General features: G+C 38.9%; 3 protein-coding genes across 3 annotated transcripts; all 3 read right to left on the reverse strand.

The window, feature by feature from the left end:
- Positions 1-1,387: 1,387 nt before the first annotated feature.
- LOC122346747 (protein-glutamine gamma-glutamyltransferase 5-like) lies at positions 1,388-7,325 on the reverse strand. The gene is given in 16 exon segments (XM_043241598.1): positions 1,388-1,604; positions 2,055-2,191; positions 2,643-2,806; positions 2,974-3,180; positions 3,282-3,326; positions 3,447-3,479; positions 3,566-3,805; positions 3,974-4,077; positions 4,410-4,545; positions 4,749-4,926; positions 5,683-5,811; positions 5,898-6,016; positions 6,548-6,591; positions 6,593-6,788; positions 6,865-7,044; positions 7,319-7,325. Coding segments are annotated over 16 exon segments (2,121 nt in total). The 3' UTR covers positions 1,388-1,402.
- Positions 7,326-12,711: 5,386 nt separating this feature from the next.
- Positions 12,712-19,914, reverse strand: LOC122347422 (protein-glutamine gamma-glutamyltransferase 5-like). Its single transcript, XM_043242675.1, is given in 15 exon segments — positions 12,712-13,553; positions 13,877-14,013; positions 14,396-14,559; positions 14,799-15,005; positions 15,105-15,158; positions 15,494-15,526; positions 15,612-15,803; positions 15,806-15,850; positions 16,019-16,122; positions 17,088-17,223; positions 17,557-17,863; positions 17,950-18,068; positions 18,599-18,841; positions 19,220-19,399; positions 19,781-19,914. Coding segments are annotated over 15 exon segments (2,079 nt in total). The 5' UTR covers positions 19,788-19,914; the 3' UTR covers positions 12,712-13,402.
- Positions 19,915-21,776: 1,862 nt separating this feature from the next.
- Positions 21,777-24,895, reverse strand: pxmp4 (peroxisomal membrane protein 4). The gene is made up of 4 exons (XM_043241037.1): positions 24,758-24,895; positions 24,395-24,457; positions 24,000-24,198; positions 21,777-22,879 (listed from the first exon to the last, which is right to left on the reverse strand). The coding sequence occupies exons 1-4, from the start codon at positions 24,868-24,870 to the stop codon at positions 22,622-22,624; spliced, it is 633 nt and encodes a 210-aa protein (XP_043096972.1). The 5' UTR covers positions 24,871-24,895; the 3' UTR covers positions 21,777-22,621.
- Between the last annotated feature and the right edge of the window lie 547 nt (positions 24,896-25,442).

The raw sequence follows: 25,442 nt of genomic DNA on the forward strand, positions 1-25,442 counted from the left end.
AAAAATGCTTAAACCTGCTTACGCTAAGTTACCGTCTTAAATCGCATTTCTATCACTGACAAGAAATATTTAGTATTGCGTTAAAATAAAGACGTGGTTAATCTTCCTATTTTAGATGCGAGATATGAAGGTTGCAGTATGATATTGGGTGAAACTGTGTGTGTTATGCCCCCTTTAACCTGCATTCTCAACACAGGACCAATTACACCTGAGTCAAACGAAGCAATTAACGATTTTCAATTCTTGAAAACCATTTTCCCAATTCATTGGGATTGACACCAGAGAAAAGGGTTTTAAATGCATTAAAGGTTTAACTGTGGACACACCTCATTAAAAGACCAAAATTACACATAGATACAGTGATGACACAGATAACACAAAATATAAATATTGAGATACAACATTTTAATTACGGGAATAAAAGGTTTAAACAGAAGTTCAATTACAGTGTCAGAATTGATGGCAAAACTTTAAATTATGACAATGATTACGACAAAATCGTGAGATGCTTAGAAATTACGATACGAACCTTTGAAAGTACAAGTTCAGAATAACTGTGACACACGTCTGAAATGGTAAACGACAGTGTCGTGTTGAAAGTAGGCAGTGTTGAGCAAAATAACTTCTTTTTCTGACATGTTGAACTTTTGTCACATGCATTGTTTGTGCATGTCTGTGCATGTCTGTGTGTGTGTGTGTGTGTGTGTGTGTGTGTGTGTGTGTGTGTGTGTGTGTGCGCAGGTATTTGCACACAGCTTTCCGTGGAAGATCTGTCATGAAGAAATCCTGCCAGCACGGCACTACATCACACACACAGCGGCGTGCTTTTGGAGGGTGTGTAGATGCAGATGATGAAAGTCTCAGTTTATAGCAAATGATCCGAGGAAGGGACTGAACAAACTGGAGATCTACACAATGACTGCATGACATAAGAAAAATGTAATTCAAAGGGATAATTATTACTTGCCTTTCCTCTTTGGTGGGGATATATATATATATATATATATATATATATATATATATATATATATATATATATATATATATATATATATATATATTTATTTATTTTTTTTTTTTTTTTATTATTATTATTATTATTTTTCTCCAAGACCTATTTAATTTTTAATCTTTGTAACAAAAACAATGCATAATAACTTACACCATTTGGATACTTAAGATCGTTCGATATTTGTTTATATCACCGTTACCAAATCTCATTAAGACTAAGAATTTAGGATTTTTATTTCTTTTAGTTCAATTCTGTTTTACCGCTAAAGCAATAGATGGGTGGAGGGGTTCCAGGACAGGTTTAACGTCGCGTGTCCTTTTCAGCGTGTCAGTATGTGAAATATTTCATCTCACTAAAGGACAGTCACCGACAGTCTTTGCTGTGAACCACTCAACGAGTCTGCCCTCTGCTGGAGAATGCATGTGAACAGATCCCTAACACTGATGATGCTTGAACATTGATTGATTTGAATCCGTGCAGGACTATGGGAGGATTCTCCAACGCTAAGCTGGCAGAAAGCATCTTTGCACCGCTCATCCTGGTAGTGAAATTAACGGCCATCCTCTTGGTTTCTCGAGGCTGGATCGTAAGCCTGAAAATATAAGGCACAGGACTTAGAAATAAAACAGGCAAGCGTCACTATTACAGCTGCTCATGTTTAGGTTTAAAGTGTGTGTGTAATGGTCCATACAGTTTCTGTGATATGAATATGATTACAGAAGTGCGCCAGAAATGCTGACTAGTAAGTGTGTACTGATACTTCTAGTAGACACTGATGTATGATGTGGCTTTATTGTAGCAAAATAAAATCTGCATTAAATATCAGGGTGTCATCTTTTGGATTGTTAAAATACTTTCTCTTGTAACACTGACACTTTCTAAACATTATTATGTTTAACCGTCCTGACACATTGTATTAACCAGTGGTGTGTTTTGGGGGCGGGGCTATATGTTTGCCGACCAATGGCAAATGAGTGATTTATTTGATGATGATGATGATCAGAAAAGATCTTTAAAGACTAAAACAACGCTCTTTACGCACCTCACTTGAGCCTTCTCCTCCAAGAGTCCTGATCCGGAGACGCTCAGATTTCCTCTCACTGTAAAGCCGAAGGGGTTTGTGAAGGTCACCATGGCCACTTGTAGCGTGTTAACGTTCACCGAGAACTCATTTTGTATCTAGAAGAAAACACTCATTGCTTTAGTTGTTTTTTACTAGTGAATTTATTATGCAGAAACGTAAATGCATTATAAAATGTTGTAATGCATTGTACTTAAACAATTAAAACCAAAATTGCAAAGCATTATGATATTTGAACATTTTGCTGCACAATATTTCTCAAGGTGTAAAAATGACTAGGTAACTATTATAATATTTTATAACTGTAGTTACAATTATTTATACAGTCATGCGAAGCATTATAAGGTGCATTATTTTTAGAATGCATTATAAATCGAAACCTCTAATAAATACCACATGTATGATCTTGGAGTGATGCATGCAGTGTGTAGATAATCTGAAAATGGTTCAAATTTGTCCCCCCAAAAATCCTGTTTTTCACATAAAGGTGGTGAAGGGTAGAGGAGGTTCTGTGTGAACCCATAAAGTCTGTGTTAGGTCATCATATACCTGTATGTCGAGGGAAGGGCTGGGGATGTTGAACTCTTCAGAAGCCAGCACTCTCTCCTCAGACTTCACGTCCTCGATAACCACAGCCAGGTTAACCAGAGAATCCTCCCCAGCCTCCTTCAGCATGTACTCCTTGAAGGAGATCTCGTGCTTTATACTCACAGCTGGAGGAGCGCAAGAAAAAGCAATCGGTCACGTGACCTCGCAATTCCTAATGAATGTATATTTTTATAATGTGGTCCAGATAGATATCTTTAATTGCAAGTAGAATCATTTTGTGGTTATAAATACATTTTAGACTCATTTTAAGCCATTTTTGCAGGATTCCTACTTTCATTCGGGCCGATCTTCACGTCATCGTGAGCCTCCCAGAAGGTTCCCGTAGGATTGCGGTTGTACTCCTTGTCCTGAGCGTTCACGTGTTTTTTCAGCAGTTTCCGAGCGGCCACGTTGTTAGTGATTACGACGTTGAAAGAAATGTTTTCTCCGAATACAGGGGCTCTCAGAAGCTGGAGAGAAACTGCAAGACCCTGACGAACTGCGTAAAAAGAGATGATGGATAACTGCATTTAGTTATTTTACTCAAGCGAACAAAGAGCAGAGTTTATGAGGAAAGGAAAAACAAATGCTAGACCTTACCCATGATTTCAGGCTGACGACTGAAACGAAGGCTTCTTTCTTCAACTTAGATGAATAACAAAAAATATTTAGAAGAAAATCATATCTTAATCTCATAAGTCTTAATGCTGAAACTGGCACTAGTCAAATGGATCACATATTTCAGCTTTAAAAATTATGACTTACCAGCATTGAATGACAAGCAAGATATGATTTCATCTAAATGAAAAAGAAGGAGATTTTTGTATGAAAGCAGTATACTAACGGCACGTTTTTTGTCTCTTTTTTATCCTTATTCCTCTTACCCTGCTCAGTTTTGTATTCAGACGTGATGTCCAGCATGCTCATGGATCCTGGACGTTTGGTGGAGATCAGAGCTCCAACGCTGCGTTTATCGACCCTGGTTGAGAGGATCTTTCTATCTCTGACGATCATCCTGTGCACATCCGCGTTCACTTCGGCGTAAACGAACGGCACATCGTACTGCGCATCCACCTTCTTCTCATAAATGGCTTTAACCGCAGCAGGACCACAGCGGAACATTCCTGTGACCAGAACGTGGAGGTTTAAGCTTCATTATCATTAAAATCCCAGCTAAAACACAGGACTAGCACTAGCCCACCAGACCAGAGCAAACCAGTCCACATCAAACTGGTCTTTTCAGCATGTTTTTCATACGCATTAGCTTTGTGAAAGTCAGTGTAAAGACGGACCTCCGCTCCTCTCTTGTGGCGTGGGGTCGAGAACCTGCCATCCGTCATAACCTCGACCCAGATCAGGCCTCTTCATCCAGCTCTCCACCCACACATGAAAGTTCCTGAAAAAGGCCAAACACATTACTTTATTGCGCAAGGATGTATTAAACAAAACAAAAGTGACATGTATTGGTTTCCACACAAATATTGGGCAGCACAATTGTTTTCAGCATTGAAAAGAATCATAACTGTTTCTTTAGAAGCAAATCGTTATATTAAAATAATTTCTAAAGCACCATGTGACACTGAAGCTGAAATCACAGCAATAATATTCATATTCACATATTACAAGTTATGTGGCAGTTTACTATATGCTTGATCAAATAAATGCAGCCTTGATGAGTAATGTAATGTTTTAGCACTATATCTACAGGGACTTTTTATCCTAACTCACCAGATGCTGTCTCTGCCGATGGACAGTTTTTCCCCCATCTCAGTGTAATACTCCTCAATCACCAGGTTTGAGTTTGTGTCGTGAGCCGAGTTGAAGTTGGTGACGACTCGAGTCGGTACGCCGAGGACTCTCATCACTATCACACAAACAAATATATTAGATATGGATCATCAGTAGTAAGCTGCTTAATAAATTACCAAGAAATTAATACTTCAACCAAAAATATTTTTACACACGCTGTTTTAATTTGAATAATTTTTGTTCAATAAATAATTCAGCAATTATTACAACTTAAAATTGTATATAAATGTATTGTAAAAATATATTTATTTGTCTCACCTGTACACATGACAGCAGCAAACACCCAGCACTGTCCGTATTTCACAGGCTCGAATTGTGTTTCTGCCCACTTCCTGAGAATATCTGCGCTGCCGGACCACTTTGAAGGATTGACCCCACCGCTGTAGTCACCTGACCAGTTTCCCATCAACACCCCTTTATCATCGTTAGAGTTCACCTGATTAGAAAGACAGAGAGACTATATTAATACATGGAGAGAGAGAGAGAGAGAGAGAGAGAGAGAGAGACAGAGAGAGAGAGAGAGAGAGAGAGAGAGAGAGAGAGAGAGAGAGAGAGAGAGAGAGAGAGAGAGAGACAGAGAGAGAACAGATTTATGAGAGAGAGAGAGAGAGAGAGAGAGAGAGAGAGAGACAGAGAGAGAGAGAAGATCTCAGACAGAGAGAGAGAGAGAGAGAGAGAGAGAGAGAGAGAGACAGAGAGAGACAGAGAGAGAGAGAGAGAGAGAGAGACAGAGAGAGACAGAGAGAGAGAGAGAGAGAGAGAGAGAGACACAGAGAGAGACAGCAGAGAGAGACAGAGAGAGAGAGAGAGAGAGAGAGAGAGAGAGAGAGAGAGAGAGAGACAGAGAGAGAGAGAGAGAGAGAGAGAAGAGAGAGAGACAGAGAGAGAGACAGAGAGAGAGAGAGACAGAGAGAGACAGAGAGAGAGAGAGAGACAGAGAGAGAGAGAGACAGAGAGAGAGAGAGACAGAGAGAGAGAGAGAGAGAGAGAGAGAGAGAGAGAGAGACAGAGAGAGAGAGAGAGAGAGAGAGAGACAGAGAGACAGAGAGAGAGAGAGAGAGAGAGAGAGAGAGAGAGAGAGAGAGAGAGAGACAGAGAGAGAGAGAGACAGAGAGAGAGAGACAGAGAGAGAGAGAGAGAGAGAGAGAGAGAGAGAGAGACAGAGAGAGAGAGAGAGAGAGCAGATCCTCACCATCGCTGAGATCACACGGCCGATATAAACCGGATCGCTGCGGTTCTGCAGATCTTTTCTCATATCTGCTTGATATTGAGGACTCAGCTGCAGCAATTTCATGCAGATGTCCAGTATCCCTTTTTCATACTGAAAACACATTTATGCATGTCAGGAGTTAATATGAAGCTGTTTTTCAGCGCTGAGCGCTCACCTGAACATCTCAAACATCTCACCTGATCAAACGACCAGGGTCTGGAGACCATGTTACCAGGACTGCCTTTAAACAGCAGACCGATATCACTCTTGACATATTCAGTCCTCAGATCCTCCGACTGCAGAAACACAGAATCAGCTGCAGAAAAACACAACAATTTCTTTAGTAGTCTGTGTGTGATTAATATAAATGAAGGCAGAAAGTACAAAAGATTTGCATTTCAAATAAACACTGTTCTTTTGAATCTTATATTCATCACAGAATCTTGTCAAATAAAACGTATATCATTGTTTTCGAGAGGTTGAGTGAGTTGAGTTTCATCAGCATGGAAGTGATATGAAAAGCCAAGTTTCTGAAACACATCTAGACAGAGAAGAGAAGCGGTCCGAGAACTGAGCCCTGAGGCACCCCGGTATCTAGACGTCATGACTTGGATGCCTCACCCCTCCAAGACACCTTGAAAGACCTATCTGGGAGGTACTTCCTGAGATTCCTATGCCATTAGGGTTAACAGGAGGATCTAGGGGTTATCCATATCAAAGGTACTTGTCAATGTCTATATATTAGCTTGGAATGAGGCTTTTAGGTCAGGAAATCTAGTCCTACAAACACGAATGGTTTCTCAATCAACGTCTCCAGATCAGAAGCAGAAACACAGACGGCGCTCACCTTGGCACCAGGGGTTGCAGAGGAGCGTGAACTGGCCGAAAGTGCGTTTTCACATTCAAGCGAGACTCGACTCTCATCTGCAGCGTGTAGACGCCGACGGCAGCAGACGCAGGACTGGACAGTGAGACCGAAAGAGCGCGGGGTCCAGCTGGGTTCAGGACGCTCCTCTCCAGGACCGCGGTCCACTGAGTCAGAGACGGCTGTCCGGACACAGAGACCGGGACGTCCACAGCGATCGGACCTGAGGGGACCAGAGAGGAGAGGATGTCAGGACAGAGCACGAAAACAAGGTTATGGAATGATGGATGCAAACGCACCTAGAGCAATACGGAAGATCAGTTTGTCCTTCAGTGGATCGAGCGGTCGTCCCTCATAGCTGATGGTCACCGTGAAGACCTGTCCTCTCCTCAGGACCAGAGTGCTGGAGCTCAGAGCCTCGGTCTTGTGACGCGTCTGGTTTTGCTTCTGTTGCAGGTCGACGCTTCGAACCTTGAACTCTGCGCAGAAATGAGCAAATGTTATATTATTTCTCACTATTTTTATAGATAATATGCATAATTGTTCAGCTATATTTTTCTTACGTGGTTAAATTGCAGCGTTAAAATTGAAGCAAAGCAAAATAATATGATTACATGTAGTAGTAAAGATTATCGCAATTAGTTCTTCATAAAGCCACTATAGTCATATAGTACAGTTTTTTTGTAAAAGGGTTAACGAAATGCGTTGCTAATATACCAGTAAAAATGATAATAATAAAAACATGAAGCTCACCATCCATGATATGCGACTGTGATGTGGTTTGCTGTTATATTCAGACTTGCAGTTTATTGAGCTTTTATACAGCATCCATCAGCCTCACCCCTTTCCACTGAAGTTACCAGACCCCATTCACAAGAAGTCAATAAATGACAAGTGCTGTGATGAGTACCTGCACCCCAAGCCGATTACTCAATCGCGCTTGCATCGGTGCTCTGTGTGTGTGTGTGTGTGTGTGTGTGTGTGTTGCAACAGGTGGGTTCAGTAGCACAGAATTAATTCACATTTTGAGATTGGGGCAATGTGCATAGCTTTTGATCCTCTGCGCATGTATAAAATGGCCTGTTAAGAGAAAGTTTAAACAAAATGAAAAGAAAAAAAAGAAAAATACGTCGAAAAATAGAAAAGGTGCTAGTTTTTTTCTGCTACCCCAAAAATATATTGTTTGATTAAAATTACAGGTAAAAAAAAAAACAATCAATACAGAAAATTAATTTGTTGATTGTGCACCGTTCGGTGTAACCATAAAACAAAGTGTTACCATAATATTATTTTTCGCATTTATATTGTTATGAACATTTATATAAAATGTACAGCCTATGTTTTGGCACAATTTTGCACACAATTGACACGATGACATCACAACATCATTTAGCTACAAATCAACCTTCCTTTAGCACCTTCCCCTTCCCTGAATCAGCATTGACGTCTCTTGCAGATACCCTGGAAAGCTTTAGGCAACTTTCATTTCTTGCTTAAACTTTTCTGACTGTCGCGTACGCTGAAATTTAGAAATAACCAGATGAGTCATGAGCTCATCCGCCAATAAAGTGGAACTAGGCACAGCTAGAGAGACCTTCTTTCTTAAACTTTATAAACTGTAACTTTAATAGGGCTGTGTGAATAATCAACATTGCATCATAATTGAGATGAGTAAATAACGTTCAGTTATTGCACTAGTTTATGGAATTTATGCACCATAATTATATCTTCTAAATATTATTCATGCGCTTGTTTTAATTTATCTTACTTTGGCATTAAATGAAAAACCTGTGTTTGCATTAACTGTGTGTTTTATCATGTTATGTATTTTTACGCTTTCTCGTGCATTCGTTTTCAGATAAAAAGGATTCGTTAGATTAGAAAGTTCAGCCTCAAGCGGAGAACAGGAGCGAGCGTCTCGGGCTTCACCTCACTCTCTGGTTCTGTCGTATGTGCATCTGTTTTTGCTGCTCGTTTGTGAGCGGTGAGCGTCCGGGGTCTTGGCATCTCACAGCTGGCACTTCTGAACAGACACACACACACACACACACACACACACACACACGCTCTAGAGATGCCATCGCTCAACGTGAAACAGTGTAATGAAATCCCATCTGCTGCAGCTCTCGAACACGGCAGCCAGAGATAAGGCATGCGTTTAGTGTGTGTTTGTGAGCAAGATCAGACTCTGAGACAATAAGTGAAGACTGTAACACTGATCTTGATACACAAACCTCAGAGTTGCATGGTGCGCAGTGATGCAGAAAAAAAGAGTATGCAGTTCACTTTTTGTAACATTTATTTATTGAGGATTTATACTAAAAAAGATCATGTCCTTTTTTTCTTTACACCCCAAAGTGCCCTTTTTTGGTGTTTTTTCACTTCAATAAATCAATGCTGTTAATCACCCTTTGCGTCCGTCTATCTATTTTCTATCTTCAAACATTTAGCCAATGAAACTTATTAAACAGAGCTTATGACAAAACTCTCGTTTTTGATATTTGATATTTGATATTTTATTTTTGCAACGGTAAAAATGTCTTCTTGGGCTAGCATCCTCGTCACATATAAGATGTTTTTTTTTTTTAATCTAGCTCTTCATCTTCACACGTATAAACGAAGTAAACCACGGTTTTACTACAGTAATGCCGTGATCCTCCTCAGAATCAACTTTTTCCAGGTATATGGGTGCATGCTGGATATGCTGCAGTTTCTTCTCAATAACACACATAAACATGATGACCAAATAATATAAATTAGTTTAGAAAAGCAAACTAAAAAACGATATTATTAAAACGATATATTTAACATATATTTTATATTCCTTTCTAATATATTTTCAAACCTTTTTATTGAACTTTATGTGTAGAGAGCACTGGATCACAGTGAAGAATGCTGTTATAGGTTTAAAGAAGCTGTATATTATCTGTCACATAGTAGGACTCTTGTTTTGTTTTCTTGTCCCATGTGCTCTCTGTTCCCTACTTTCTGGTAATGGTCTCATTATGTTCAGGTGTGTCTTGTTAATCATGTCATTTGCTTTGTGTATATAAGATCCAGTTTGCGCATGTGTCTTTATTATGTGTGGTTATATTTGTCCTGACTGCCTGTAGTATTAGTGGTTTCTCTTTTGTTAAAGAGCGTTATATTCTCCTTCCCTAACCACACCGTGACATTATCTGTATTATTGATTTTTTTGGTAGTTTTTGAGGATATTTTATTTAATCTGTCATTAAGATGTGAGCTTATTTTTTTTCAGCTCATGTCCCTCAAAAATTCTTGCATTTAATTTTTATTATTTTTTTTAATTTTTAAACTTCACACAGTAGCCATCCAAAAATAGCAACGGCTTCTTTGAATAAATCGTGTGAGCATCTGAACAGTTGTTTGTTGAATCGGTCCTGTTCTTTTAGTTTCAAGGTTTTTGCTTTCTTGGCCTATAGCATGAGCAGCAGCATGTGCCTGGACCTTTTCATTACCGTTAAATTCAACTTATTGATCGATTTAAAAGCTGAGGCCAAAATAAAGTCTCAAAACAGCCAACGTCGCAAGCCTCAGGTCACGCTATAGCATGAAAGCCAGTCAAGATCCAGTCAAAAGAACATAAAAATCTATATTCTCTATTTAATCTCTGAGTCATGTTTTAAACCGATTACTGCGTAAAAAAAGATATGAACGCATTTAATGGCACCTTCAAGGTCGGCGGCTGCTAAAGTGCTGGCCTTGCCCTTCACCGCAAGAGAGACATTTAAATCCTCCAGACTATATCTGCGATAAAACACTGCTCTTAAAAGCAAACATCGCTGATTGAAACGTTCAGAGAGACAGCATGCAATTTTCTAGTGACCTTTAAGGCAACTGATAGCTTGTGTAAACCTTGTAGTCAGAAATCTACTGTGCGTTATAGTATTGAGAGTGCAAAATAATTAATGTTTTGTTTTTTTTTTAATTATTTTATTTTGAGAGTGAAACAAGATTGTGCCCGACCTTTGAATGCAGTGTCATCCCATTTGGAGCATTTTTTTTTTTTTTTACAATACACCAGCAAACAGCGATCATACACTTCATTTACATGTTAAATGTTCTCTGATTCAGAAAAGGCAAAGCGCGTGACACGTTCAGTCATCCCTCGGGCTCAGACCTGATCCTGATGTCTGCGAGTCGGTTTGAGAACCGGACACATTAACATTTGTGAGGCCGCTTCAACTATTTTAGCACAAGTTATTCCATTTCCTTCAGCCTTTCAGCTATGTTTAATATTTATGAATCTGCTGGATATGCTTGGACTGTCTGTGAGATATAAAATACTGCAGTCTGGCTCACTGAAATGCAAGCAAAGACCAGTAAAGCAATGTATATGCTGCTCAAATAAACGCTTGTTTGCATTTCAGTGTTTTTATATGAATCATGGCTGCAATAAACTGGCCTGGGACACATGAAAAAAAAAATATATAAATAAATAAATAAATAAATATATATATATATATATATATATATATATATATATATATATATATATATATATATATATATATATATATATATATATATTGCTCTTTACTGTATGTAGGCTATTGCTTGTATGAAGGTGCTGTGAATTTTATTGTTACATACATACACACATACATACATACTGTTAGCATATTTATATAATGAATACATAAGGGTAGAATGGGGGAAAGCGCACCCCTTAAGGATTGTCTTTTTTTTTTTTTTTTCCTGTGAAACAACATTTAAATGTATCCGAAATAGTTATCATACTCTTAGTGGCAATGGCATGAATTACAAACCAAGTAAAATATCCAGAGTTTTCAGGTTATTCGATTTTTAACAAAAACGAAATGTACTTTTTGTTATGGGTGGGGTAAAATTCTCCAGTCTCTAATTTGCTTTTAAACGTTTACAGCAAAATGAGAGTACAGGCCCATTTTAGCATAAAACGTAAACAAATACAATCAGTAATTATGAATTACAAGATTATAATAGCCTATTTCAAACATTTTGTTAGCTGATGCTAACAGGCTAGCTAATTAGCTACCTGGTGCTAACCTGACATATTTTTTTTAACAAACTAGTTAGAATACGTTTGATGGGAAAGGGATTTGATGTTCAGAATAACAGTAACAACTACGGTAATATCCCACTGGCTTCTGGGAAGTTTTCGTACAAGCAATCTAGCTAGTTTTGTGAGGTTTTGTGCATCTAGTTAACGGCTAGAAGGGAAACAGCTGCAGTCGATATGCGCATGCGTAGACAAATACATGAAAAAAAAAACAACAATCCACACACACGAAGAAATTAGTTTGCCTTCGTAACCTTTAAACCAAAACCTTTAGGATAACATAAAGTGGCAATACATTTAATAAGAATATAATAATAAATAGTACACACACTGTTACAATGTTATGTGTCTGAAACGATGTCGTGAAAGTATACCGCCACACGGAAATAGCTAACGTTAAGGTAACGCAAAGCTTGAAGTCGTGATTAACGGGCTCATAAATTTGGGTGCAGAGCGGGACATTTGAAATCCGTTACTGTACGTTACCGAAAGCAAATACGAAAACACGTGTGTGACGTCACAGACCCGTACGGTCCTGTTCAGATGTCACTGCGCGTGCTCTCCGAGAACTCAGTCCGCGTCACACACGCGCTTCCTCCGTGTGTTCCTCCGCCGCGGCCCCGCGGCAATTAGTGCGCTCCGGAGCGCAGACTCTCAGGCGGAAACCGATGAGCGACATGCTGTGGATTATACACCCGGTGGGACTTTATGAGAACATTAGCTCGTATTTAGAAGTGGACAATCACGTCTCTGGAAGTGTGTGAGTCTGGAGTGATGGGGTGTGTCTCAAAAGAGTCGCCTCGTTATTTAGTGATTGTGCATGAACTGATTCGGAACGAAATCAGACAAAATCCTGTCTGGGAGGGAAGTTCAGTAAGTTTGAATCTTTTGCTGATTTTTATGAAGTGTGTAACTTAACGTAGTCAACATCTGAGATACTAATTGTTATTTTATATAGAGTTACTAGAGGAGAAAAGATTATGATTCATTTTTATCATCATCATTATTATTGTTGTTATTATTATTATTGTGTTATAACAAATAGGTCATTAAGCATTTTGAGACTGAAATCAAAACAAGAGTATATAGAGTATATATTTATTAGTGTATATTTACAAATAAATTCTGTTGTCCAATCTGATTCTGAAATTAATCGCATAATATAATTTTTGCAATAAATCACAATAAACAGCAGAAACATTCAGTCAACTATGAAATAAAAGGTTGAGCTGCATTCTCATGGCAATTTTGATTATTGATAATATATATAAGCTATATTTTAAATAATTTGATTAAAAATATATATATATATATATATACACATACACTCACAGTGGGGTGAGACAAAATTAATTAAAACGGAAAATAAATGTATTCTCTTGCTCATTTGTTTCAGCAAAAACATTTCATGTTTTTCATGGTGACAGTAATTTACTGCCAGTGTTGCCAAGTCTGTGTCTTTCCCTTTTTCTAAAATCCTAGCAATGTGTTGAGTACCTTTCAGCATGTCAGTATTAGAAATATTTGCAGTGACTGTCTTAACTAGCCTGCCCTCTGCTGGAAAATGCATGCGAACTGATCACAAGCGAGAAGAATGCACGGAAATGTTAAGAAATATACTTTATTTTCAGGCTCGTGGCTAAAAAAAAAAGCGAATACACAATTAAGAGCGAAATTATTTTTTATAATGACATTAAAATTAAAAAGCGATCATTTCTAAATGCGTTTCGACCCTAGTGTAGCACTTCACGAGGATGCACGCTCACGTTTTACTCTTAAGATGCTTGAACATTGATTGTTTTGAATCCGTGCAGGACGGTGGGAGGATTCTCCAACACTAAGCTAGCAGAAAGCATCTTAGCTCCGGCCATCCTGGGAGTGAAACTGATAGACTTCTTTATGGTTTCCCGAGGCTGGATCGTAAGCCTGAAAATATAAGACACAGGACTTAGAAATAAAACAGGCAAGCGTCACTATTACAGCTGCTCATGTTTAGGTTTAAAGTGTGTGTAATGGTGCAGGATTAACATACAGTTTCTGTGATATGCATATGATTACAGAAGTGCACTAGTAAGTGTGTACTGATACTCTAGCTATGATATTTATATGCATTAATCCGTTTATTCGAGTTACACTGTTTCAACCAATGGTGTGCGTTTGGGGGCGGGGCTGAGCGACAGCAGAGAGGGGTTCATCTAATTCATCTCAATGATGATCAGAAAAGATCTTTAAGAACGCTCTTTCCGCACCTCATTTGAGTCTTCTCTTCCAAGAGTCCTGATCCGGACGCGGTCAGATCTCCTCTCACCGCGACATTGAACGGGTTCGTGAAGGTCACCGCGGCCGCTTGAGGCTTGTTGATGACGACTGATAACTCATTCTGAATCTGGAAGAAAATACGCGTTATAATTATTCAAAAAAGCAATTCTTTGTAAAAGGTATTCAGAATGTATGCTAAAACGCATTATATATTTCCGTAAATAATTACAACCAAAGCTAAAACCCCAACGTCTTACATCTGAAATAATGATTCATGAGCTCAAACAATGATTACAAGGCATAACTGATGCAATAACAATACTATGCATTATAAAAAGGCTTTATATGCATTATGTATTTTTATTTATTTATGCATTATAAATTAGAATGCGCATATCCTCTATGATTGCATTTAAAATAACAATTTTAATAACGGCAGCAACATCTAAAATGGGTTATTCCTGTGAGGAGGTCATGTGTCTATTTAAGATCGTATAAACGTCATATACCTGTATGTCGAGGGAAGGGCTGCGGATGTTGAACTCTTCAGAAGCCAGCACTCTCTCCTCAGACTTCACGTCCTCGATAACCACAGCCAGGTTAACCAGAGAATCCTCCCCAGCCTCCTTCAGCATGTACTCCTTGAAGGAGATCTCGTGCTTTATACTCACAGCTGGAGGAGCGCAAGAAAAAGCAATCGGTCACGTGACCTCTGGTACTACTCTGCCTATTATTAAATGATCAGTATGCATTGCATGAGAAATATTTCACAGAAATAAAAGGCACAAAAGTCATTTTGCTTTTTGAAAAGGGATGCTTTTGTACCTATTAGGTTCAAATATGTACACTGCTAGAACTAAACTGGACCCAAACAAGTACCTTTTGAAAAGGTACTGCTCAAGCGACTCTTACTTTCATTCGGGCCGATCTTCACGTCATCGTGAGCCTCCCAGAAGGTTCCCGTAGGATTGCGGTTGTACTCCTTGTTCTGAGCGTTCACGTGTTTTTTCAGCTGTTTCGGAGCGGCTCCGTTGTTAGTGATTACGATGTTGAACGAAATGTTTTCTCCGACTACAGGGGCTCTCAGAAGCTGGAGAGAGACTGCGAGGCCCTTAGAGGCTTCACGGAAAGACACGATAGATCGATGCATTTAGTCGTATTTTACTCAAACAAACAAAGAGCAATGTTAAGGAAAAACAAACAAATGCTAGGATTTACCCTCTCTTTCCGCAGCAGCTCCAGCTCGAGAATCAAGACTGTATCTTGCTGCACCTTTAGATTAATTAAAAATGTTTTAGTCATAAACATATTTACATAAAAATATTCATCAAATTCATTTAGCTAGCATTGGGTTCATTTAAAAGTGTCGTGTGTTTTTGTAATGATTTTTTTTTTTTTATAAATGTTTACTTAACATGTAACAAATAATGTATGTAAAAAAAAATATATATATATATAAGCAAAACAAAGATTACTGGAGTATGTTTTTAAAAGAAAATACATTTCAATACATTTCAGTAGTAAATTTACAAATTTTAATGTTTAGTTTTTTGTGTTAATTGCCATTTCCTTTTTTTTTTATTTACTGAACAGCTTTAAGCACTTACCAGGAGCGCTTGGTGCACGAGATATGAATTCATCTAAATGAAAAAGAAGGAGATTTTTGTATGAAAGCAGTATACTAACAGCATGTTTTTGTCTCTTTTTTATCCTTATTCCTCTTACCCTGCTCAGTTTTGTATTCAGACGTGATGTCCAGCATGCTCATGGATCCTGGACGTTTGGTGGAGATCAGAGCTCCAACGCTGCGTTTATCGACCCTGGTTGAGAGGATCTTTCTATCTCTGACGATCATCCTGTGCACATCCGCGTTCACTTCGGCGTAAACGAACGGCACATCGTACTGCGCATCCACCTCTCTTCATAAATGGCTTTAACCGCAGCAGGACCACAGCGGAACATTCCTGTGACCAGAACGTGGAGGTTTAAGCTTCATTATCATTAAAATCCCAGCTAAAACACAGGACTAGCACTAGCCCACCAGACCAGAGCAAACCAGTCCACATCAAACTGGTCTTTTCAGCATGTTTTTCATACACATTAGCTTTGTGAAAGTCAGTGTAAAGACGGACCTCCGCTCCTCTCTTGTGGCGTGGGGTCGAGAACCTGCCATCCGTCATAACCTCGACCCAGATCAGGCCTCTTCATCCAACTCTCCACCCACACATGAAAGTTCCTGAAATTAGATTAAAATGCAAGCAAGCATTAAATTGAGCTATCATGCTCGTGTTTTATTCTTTTTTTAGGTCTCATGAAATTTTGTTGTCCCCCTCCCTCATGTGCACCGTGGCCTAGTTTTCCCTGATGTTTGATTATATCATTAAGTTCAGCTGTGTCTATCATCCTCATTTCCCGTCGTTTTCAAGGCTGGGTACAGACTTAATTTCATTTAACATCCTACCAGGTTGGAGAGAGAATAAGTAGCTCGTTGATCTTCCTGTCGGGGGTCTTTTTAATGTGGAGAACTGCTGATATTTTCTATATAATGGTACGTTTAAATGTTAATTGCCAAACGGATGTTTCTAAAAGTTCACACTGCTGTTACAGATGAAATAACGACAATAAATGTTGATTATTATTAACTCAAACCCTTTTTGTAAACCTCTCTACTCCACTGCCGGTCGCACGCATCCACCACTTTGTAGTTTTGTAGTTCAACGTTGGTGTCGATGTACAGTTGAATTAAAATCCCTCACCTACTGCCTGTAACTTTAGTAATCCTGAAGACCTAGATTAGCTTGTTCAGGTGCGTTTGATTTGGGTTTGATACAATGCTTTGTGTATTTGGTGTTATTTGTTTATGCGCTTTAAAAAACACATTATTTTCCACATACTGTGCATTTCTGTTTCCCCTCTAAGCCCCACCTCCTGAAAGATTTGTACAAAATTTGCTCCAAAAAAGCAAGGTGTGCTCTGATTGGCCAGCTATCCAGTGCTCTGTGATTGGATGAATACGAGTCTGCCGCACGATGAAATACTGGACTATAGTGCATGTTTTATTTAGATTCAAAGCTCTTTTTTAACCTGTATCCATTATTATAAGGATACAACAAGCACTGTACAATCTCTTTTTGATTGTTTGATCTTCATTTAACTTTGGAACAGCGACGTAATGTTTTAGCACTTTTTATCCTAACTCACCAGATGCTGTCTCTGCCGATGGACAGTTTTTCCCCCATCTCAGTGTAATACTCCTCAATCACCAGGTTTGAGTTTGTGTCGTGAGCCGAGTTGAAGTTGGTGACGACTCGAGTCGGTACGCCGAGGACTCTCATCACTATCACACAAACAAGTATAATCTGCTCTTTCATCTGATTATTTGATGCAATATTTGAGTAAAATATCATTCAAAAAGTCTCTAATGCTGCATTGATTTAATCTAAAAATACAATAAACTTAGTAATATATCGTTAGACATTAAATAACCATTTTCTTTGTACACATATTGTAAAATACAATTTATTTCTGTAATCAAAGATGAATTTCAGCGTCATTTATCTAGTCTTCAGAAATCATTACAATATGCTGGTTTGCTGCTCAAGAAACATTTCTGATTATTATCAATGTGGAGCTGTTAGACGTTTTTGTGTCTTTGAACTATTTGTCTCACCTGTACACATGACAGCAGCAAACACCCAGCACTGTCCGTATTTCACAGGCTCGAATTGTATTTCTGCCCACTTCCTGAGAATATCTGCGCTGCCGGACCACTTTGAAGGATTGACCCCACCGCTGTAGTCACCTGACCAGTTTCCCATCAGCACCCCTTTATCATCGTTAGAGTTCACCATCGCTGAGATCACACGGCCGATATAAACCGGATCGCTGCGGTTCTGCAGATCTTTTCTCATATCTGCTTGATATTGAGGACTCAGCTGCAGCAATTTCATGCAGATGTCCAGTATCCCTTTTTCATACTGAAAACACATTTATGCATGTCAGGAGTTAATATGAAGCTGTTTTTCAGCGCTGAGCGCTCACCTGAACATCTCAAACATCTCACCTGATCAAACGACCAGGGTCTGGAGACCATGTTACCAGGACTGCCTTTAAACAGCAGACCAATATCACTCTTGACATATTCAGTCCTCAGATCCTCCGACTGCAGAAACACAGAATCAGCTGCAGAAAAACACAACAATTTCTTTAGTAGTCTGTGTGTGATTAATATAAATGAAGGCAGAAAGTACAAAAGATTTGCATTTCAAATAAACACTGTTCTTTTGAATCTTATATTCATCACAGAATCTTGTCAAATAAAACATATATCATTGTTTTCGAGAGGTTGAGTGAGTTGAGTTTCATCAGCATGGAAGTGATATGAAAAGCCAAGTTTCTGAAACACATCTAGACAGAGAAGAGAAGCGGTCCGAGAACTGAGCCCTGAGGCACCCCGGTATCTAGACGTCATGACTTGGATGCCTCACCCCTCCAAGACACCTTGAAAGACCTATCTGGGAGGTACTTCCTGAGATTCCTATGCCATTAGGGTTAACAGGAGGATCTAAGGTTATCCATATCAAAGCTACTTGTCAATGTCTATATATTAGCTTGGAATGAGGCTTTTAGTTCAGGAAATCTAGTCCTACAAACACGAATGGTTTCTCAATCAACGTCTCCAGATCAGAAGCAGAAACACAGACGGCGCTCACCTTGGCACCAGGGGTTGCAGAGGAGCGTGAACTGGCCGAGCGAGTGCGTTTTCACATTCAAGCGAGACTCGACTCTCATCTGCAGCGTGTAGACGCCGACGGCAGCAGACGCAGGACTGGACAGTGAGACCGAAAGAGCGCGGGGTCCAGCTGGGTTCAGGACGCTCCTCTCCAGGACCGCGGTCCACTGAGTCAGAGACGGCTGTCCGGACACAGAGACCGGGACGTCCACAGCGATCGGACCTGAGGGGACCAGAGAGGAGAGCTCTTTCAGATGACTGTTCTGACAATCGGATAGTTAGTTGTTATTATTAGTAAGATTTTTTGTGATACTAACTAAAGCCTTCAAAACGACTATTGTTATGAAGAATGCAGCTAATGTACATTAATGCCTGTATGTTGGATCACTCTTTTGTCTCTGCTTTGGAATTAGTTTTAGTGTATAATTACTTCGGTTACAATGTAGTCACTCTGGATCTGACAAACTAATGATCACTGATGCATTTCGTCATAATAGCGGGAGGGTGATGTGAGATGAGATTGCATTTTTAATTCACACATCCACCCCCACACTCTCACACACACACACACACACACACACACACACACACACACACACACCTAGAGCAATACGGAAGATCAGTTTGTCCTTCAGTGGATCGAGCGGTCGTCCCTCATAGCTGATGGTCACCGTGAAGACCTGTCCTCTCCTCAGGACCAGAGTGCTGGAGCTCAGAGCCTCGGTCTTGTGACGCGTCTGGTTTTGCTTCTGTTGCAGGTCGACGCTTCGAACCTTGAACTCTGCGCAGAAATGAGCAAATGTGATACTATTCTCAGGGAAAGCATTCATTTGAAGTTGCAAACGACTAATTATAGAGAGCAGAATTTGAGCTTGTTTTATAAAATAGTATTAAAATTAAATATATATTTTAATAGAAGCACTACTTTAATAAGCACTTTTTTAAATGATCGGAAAAGCTATAATCAACTTAATTGCACAACTAAAAATATGATTTATGATTAACTATTATAGTTTTCTTAAAAGCATAGTGAAATAATCTTAAATTTATAAAAAAAAAAAAATTATTTTTATGCAATAAGTCCGTAACATAACTCTAATAAGATGTTTCCTTTTAAAAGGCCTTGCTAATAAAATGGCAATAATTAAAACATGAAGCTTACCGTCCATGATGCAGCTGCGTTGCGGTTTGATGTTTGATTCAGATGCACAGTTTACTGGGTTTTTATACAGAATCCATCTGCCTCACCCTTCCTGCTAAAGTCACCGGACCGCATTCACGTGAAGTCAGTGTACATGCCAGATATTACAATCAGTAGCAGCAACACCTGTGACAATCATGCAGTCGCACATTCATGAGTGCTGTGTGTGTGTGTGTGTGTGTGTGTGCAGAATAAGTAATGCACAGAGATCAGGACAGATGATGCACAACTTTTGACCCTCTGTGCAAGAATAAAAGGACCGGTTAAGAGGACTTTAAACAACACGATGCTTTCTCTATGATATTGAAGAGTGTGTGGCCGTGAGTTTTAACAGCAGCTGTTTAATCTTTAATTAGGGTGAAAATAAAATTAATATTAGTTTTACTGTTTTTTCTGCCAGTAAATTTACAGTAAAACAACAAAAACGGTAACTATTGGAGCTACATGGATAAGTAACTGCAATTTAATTAGGAACGTTTAGGAATGTAATACAATGCAAATAATCAGTGAATGCATTTTTGGAATCAGATTAATCCAGATCGCACGTAAATATTTGTTTTTGCGTAAAGCATTGCATTTTCTCCAAGCCATGTGACTAAACGCTCTGAACGAACACAGTTTCGTGCGATTCACCCTCACAGATGACTAATAATACTACTGATATTTTCCCTGTTCTCTAAGCGCGTGATTAAGCCGCATTTAACGTTAACTGAATAGTCTAGAAACACGCATCACGCCATCATGACGTTCAGTCACGGAAAGGCTTGGGATCTCACGCCCTCACTGAGAGAGAACATCAGATAAATCATGACAGATGTGAGAGATCAGCGCGCAGGAGGCGCGGCGCAGTCAGGCCCGGTCCGAGTTTCACGTTAGGAGACACCCAGGTCACTCCTGCGCTCTCCGTATTTTCCAAATAGATCTAATTATGACACTTATCCGCTAGCAGGATTACACAATACTGTATTTTACACGTGACGACATCTGCACGTAACAGGAAAAACATTAGCGGTAACGAAGGTATCGGCGATTGACGGCGTTTCGTAAAGAAATTAATAATTATGTGGCCTGAAGATGTTTTCGGGGCCGTATCTGTAACGTCAAAACCAAAAAAACAGGTGTGGTGTGATTTCAGCTGCCAGTTTTTTTTATCCTTCACGCAATAAGTTAAGTGATTCAGTCTTCTTGCAGAACAGATTGCTCTGATTGTGGACGCTGAATAACCTTTACAAGCATTTCCAGAAGGCCCAGTACAAGGAAATAATCTAGGTTATTAATCCAGTGACCGTTACGAGTTTGAGGCCCTTCCCGATATAAACACACCCTCTTCACAAAGCCATTAAACTGAAGTGACTCACAAAGGCCTCCTTAAACGCTACATAAACAGCTCTGCGGTGCACAAAAGCACTCTTACTTTTGACGGATGAGGCTGCTGAACTAAAACCACACCAAAAGAGTCCGACGCTTCAGAAAGAAGACAAAAGAGTCTAGATGTCAAGAGAGAATCAGTGACAGAGCAGCGGTCAGAAAGGACGGCCTTATGGATTGAAATAATTCATTAATCGACAAAACATTGCTAGTAATCTGTACTTCACGTGCTTGTTTACTTGTTTGCATTATTGTGGTTTTATTTGAAAAATTAACCTTAAATTACAAGCACTTAATTCTTTGCTTTATTATATTTATATTATTATATTTCTATTGACTTCAGCCAACCCATTAGAATTTTTGTGATTTTTAAAACAGCCACTTAAAATAAATTTGAGCTCACTGTAATTAGTTATGACTAAACGTTCTTGATTTTTTTGTGTACTAATACACCTAAAAAAACAAACCTGAAAGTACTTTCTATGTACATTTTACACTCTTTTTTTTAGCCTCGTTGCATACAATCTAGCGAAACGTGCACAATATAGGAATATACGGATGATCAAACAACATTAATGACTCCCAAACATTCTGGTTCTGTATTTAATCAATTAATAGATACAACAACAAATCCGCATAAACGCAACACGGAAAAATAATGGCACAAAATTACGTGTAAATTTCAAAGTACTAAACTGTTGATCATATTGGCCCTTGCATTATAAAATAATAGTTTTGCATTTAACAGAGAAATAAAAGTATTTACTCGGTTTAGCAACGCTATGATGAGAATCCAAATTAAACCACAATTACTTGTGGTTAAGTATTAAATGCAGTCTGTTCGATTTGATTTGTTAGGTTACTTATGTGACACCAAAAAGTGCTGTTATACAAAACAGTAGTCAGATCTGTCCCATCTACTTCCATTAACTTACAGTACAGTACAGTACATTGTAGATTGAGCAAAAACACCAGAGACTGACACCCGGGTCGTATTTCACCCCCCGAAAAACCAAAGAAAAACAGGGAATTTAAATAGAAAATTAAGTTTTAGCTGATGATTCTCATTGCAATTATGCAAAAAAAAAAAAGCATGTTTAAAAATCATTAAAATCAAACATTTGCTTAATGCAAGATAATCCATTTTCTAGAATGAATTTTAAGAGATTTAACATAAATGTTAGCGCTTTTTCATTACGGTTTAATGAAGTTATCATAAGTGTAAGTACACATGAGAGTCAATCTCATTAAAAGTGGAGCGAACGTAATCAAGATAATGTGCAAAGGAGTCGATCAGTGCAACCTGTAACGGAAGGGTTAGACATCTCTGAATTCTGAAGGTAATTAAATCCTTCAATACAGCAAAAAACTAAAAGCGGTCTCTTCTTTAGATGCTATGGTTTAACGCAGGAGCTTAGACCGGTCGGCACCGCATCAGGCCTTTGGTTTGTTATAGATGAGAAAGTCTGAGATGTCATGCCACGTGTTGCTGTCGTGGTAGAGGTAGTTCATGGAGGACTGGAGGGACGGCTGAAGCGTGTGAGGATGGTGCTCGAACAACCAGAGCACGATCCCCCACACCAGCGTGGCGAACAGCGGGAACGGGTCTTTCCTGGGCTGCGGGACGAAGCCTTTTTCCACGGCCAGCCGAGACAAAGCGAACAGGATCCTGGACAGCAGGTACATGTTTATCTGAGGAACGGACCGAAATCATCATTTACCATTTATAAGGATCATTCTAGTAAATGCAGATCTCTTAGTATCATCGAGGTGTAGAAATATCTGAAATGAGTCATGCTGACATTAACGGAGAACTTAAAGTAATATCTACCCATCAGTCAGATGCACGCTAAAGTCGTGTTCTCACCATAGCAACAAAACATTCATTATGTATATTCATATTCATACAGTGCTGGACAAAATTATTAGAACGCTTGTGTGTGTGTTTAATTTTGGCTACCACTGTATGCATGTGCGTGTGTGTGTGTGTGTGTGTGTGTGTGTGTGTGTGTGTATCTACACACCGATGCTGATGAATGAGACATGACTGCACTATGAACAGAGTAAAGTTAAGTCTCTCTTAAACTCGCTCTTTGTTAAAAGTGAAAGGTAACTAAAGGACAGAATTGATTAATCTCCGTAGACTCGATGGACATTTTTTAGTTATGAAAGTGCCTATTGTAATGTTGTTGGTTTACATAATCAAAATTGCGCAATTATTGCTCTTTCACCACCAATGTCAACATCAAACCTACGCCCTTGATATCATCAAATCATCACACATTATCACTGTGACACGCTGCCTTTTGGATAATTTAAAAGGGAAAGTAAATATATTTTTTTAATATATATATATATATATATATATATATATATATATATATATATATAATCTCAAATAAGTGCTGTACTTGTGAACTTCCTATTCATTGGAGAATCCTGAAAAATAAAGAGCATTACAGTTTTAACAAACAACTTTAAAACAACTATAAAACAACTTTAATCATCTGAAATGTTTCTTGAGCAGCAAATCAGCATATTAAAATGATTTCTGAAGGATCACGTGACACTGAAGACCAGCGTAATGATGCTGAGAATACAGATTAAAATCACAGAAATTTTTATTTATTTATTTTTAGAACAAATACTTAAAAAAACGTATCCCAAACTCGTAAATAGTTTACAGTGCCCTCAAAAATTATTCGACGCACGGACAAAAGCAGGTACAACTTATTTTAAACGAAAACCAGATTCACATAAAACACATGAAAATACACCGATTGTTTTGTTCGAGTTAAAATCCAACACCGACCTGGCTGTTGATGTTGTTGTTTTCTCCGAACACCAGCCATCCTCCGACGCAGGCAGCCAGGAACGAGTGAGACGGCAGCCGTTTGCCCTGGAAGTGCTGCTGGAGAGCCTGCAGGCCTTTATACGTGAACACAAAGCAGGCTAGATTCCTGGAGTGAGTGTACGTGGCCTGAGCGATCGCCCTGAACTTCTCTCTCAGACTGAGGATGTGCAGATGAAGAGAAGATCAGATTATACTGGAGATTAACGGCTACCAAAAATATGCAACGCAAAAAAAAGTGTACACAAATAAATCATTTTATTATATCAGCCACAAGTAAAAGCAGCAGCAGCTATGAGCTAATTTGACATCAGTGTGTCATTGGGAGTTTTCTGAGAGTTCAAAGTTCACTTCACCTGCCACTTCTGAACAGAAACGTCATCACTAGGGCATGAGGGGCACGAATTTTAGCCCCATATCTGAAAGAAAAACAACAACAAAGTGAGCAAAACGAGGCCCGCTTTACATTAACAGTATATGGTTACATTATTTCAGTTTAGTCGAATATCTAAAACTAGCAATATGCAAATCTATTGCTGTAAGTTTAATAAACGTGACACTAATCAAGCGGGGAAACGGAAATAAAACACGCAAAATTAAATGTGATTAAAAGTGCTGCACGGCCACAAGTAAACAACATTACAATAACAACAACTGTGTGAATTAATTCATTACCAAACATGCATAAAAACCGCCGTTTAAAGGTTATTCGCACTCACACGGCTCCATTCCTGAAGCCTTTGACGACCGCCAGCGCAGTTTTGTATTTGTGTTGTTGCAGGAGATTGTTAATCGTGTATAATAAAGTTTTAAAGAGATCTGGGGCTGCCATGACCCTCCGGTTAGACGGACGCCTCTCGCTGTAACACGCGCGTGCGGCGTTCCGCGCGGAAACATTCCTGCTCACAAAGGTTCCGCTTCAAACCTCCGCAACGACAACATTTTTACGAAATATTAAAGCTTTTATTATTTAAAAACACAGTGTTATTAAAGTCTAAATAAATTAAACCCGAGAAAGCGTTAATGAGTTTTTTTTTATTAACATCACCAGCTGTCTTTACCGGTGTTTAGCACGAGACGGCGCTGCTGCATTTCCTTTACTTTCCCTCATTTAATCACTTTTAACTTTAAAGCATTGTTTTTAGGCTAACGCAAATATTAAATCAAAAGTTTATGTTTAATTGACTTCAATATGAAATGAATGTATCGATTAATCAAATCTATCTATCTATCTATCTATCTATCTATCTATCTATCTATCTATCTATCTATCTATCTATCTATCTATCTATCTATCTATCTATCTATCTATCCATCTATCTATCAGATTCAGTTGGAAATATTATCTTGATTTTGTGGCCTTTACTTGCCCACCCACCTCCATCTGATCCTGATATAAACTTT

This window comes from Puntigrus tetrazona, chromosome 6, assembly GCF_018831695.1.
Source record: "Puntigrus tetrazona isolate hp1 chromosome 6, ASM1883169v1, whole genome shotgun sequence".
Lineage (NCBI taxonomy): Eukaryota > Metazoa > Chordata > Actinopteri > Cypriniformes > Cyprinidae > Puntigrus > Puntigrus tetrazona.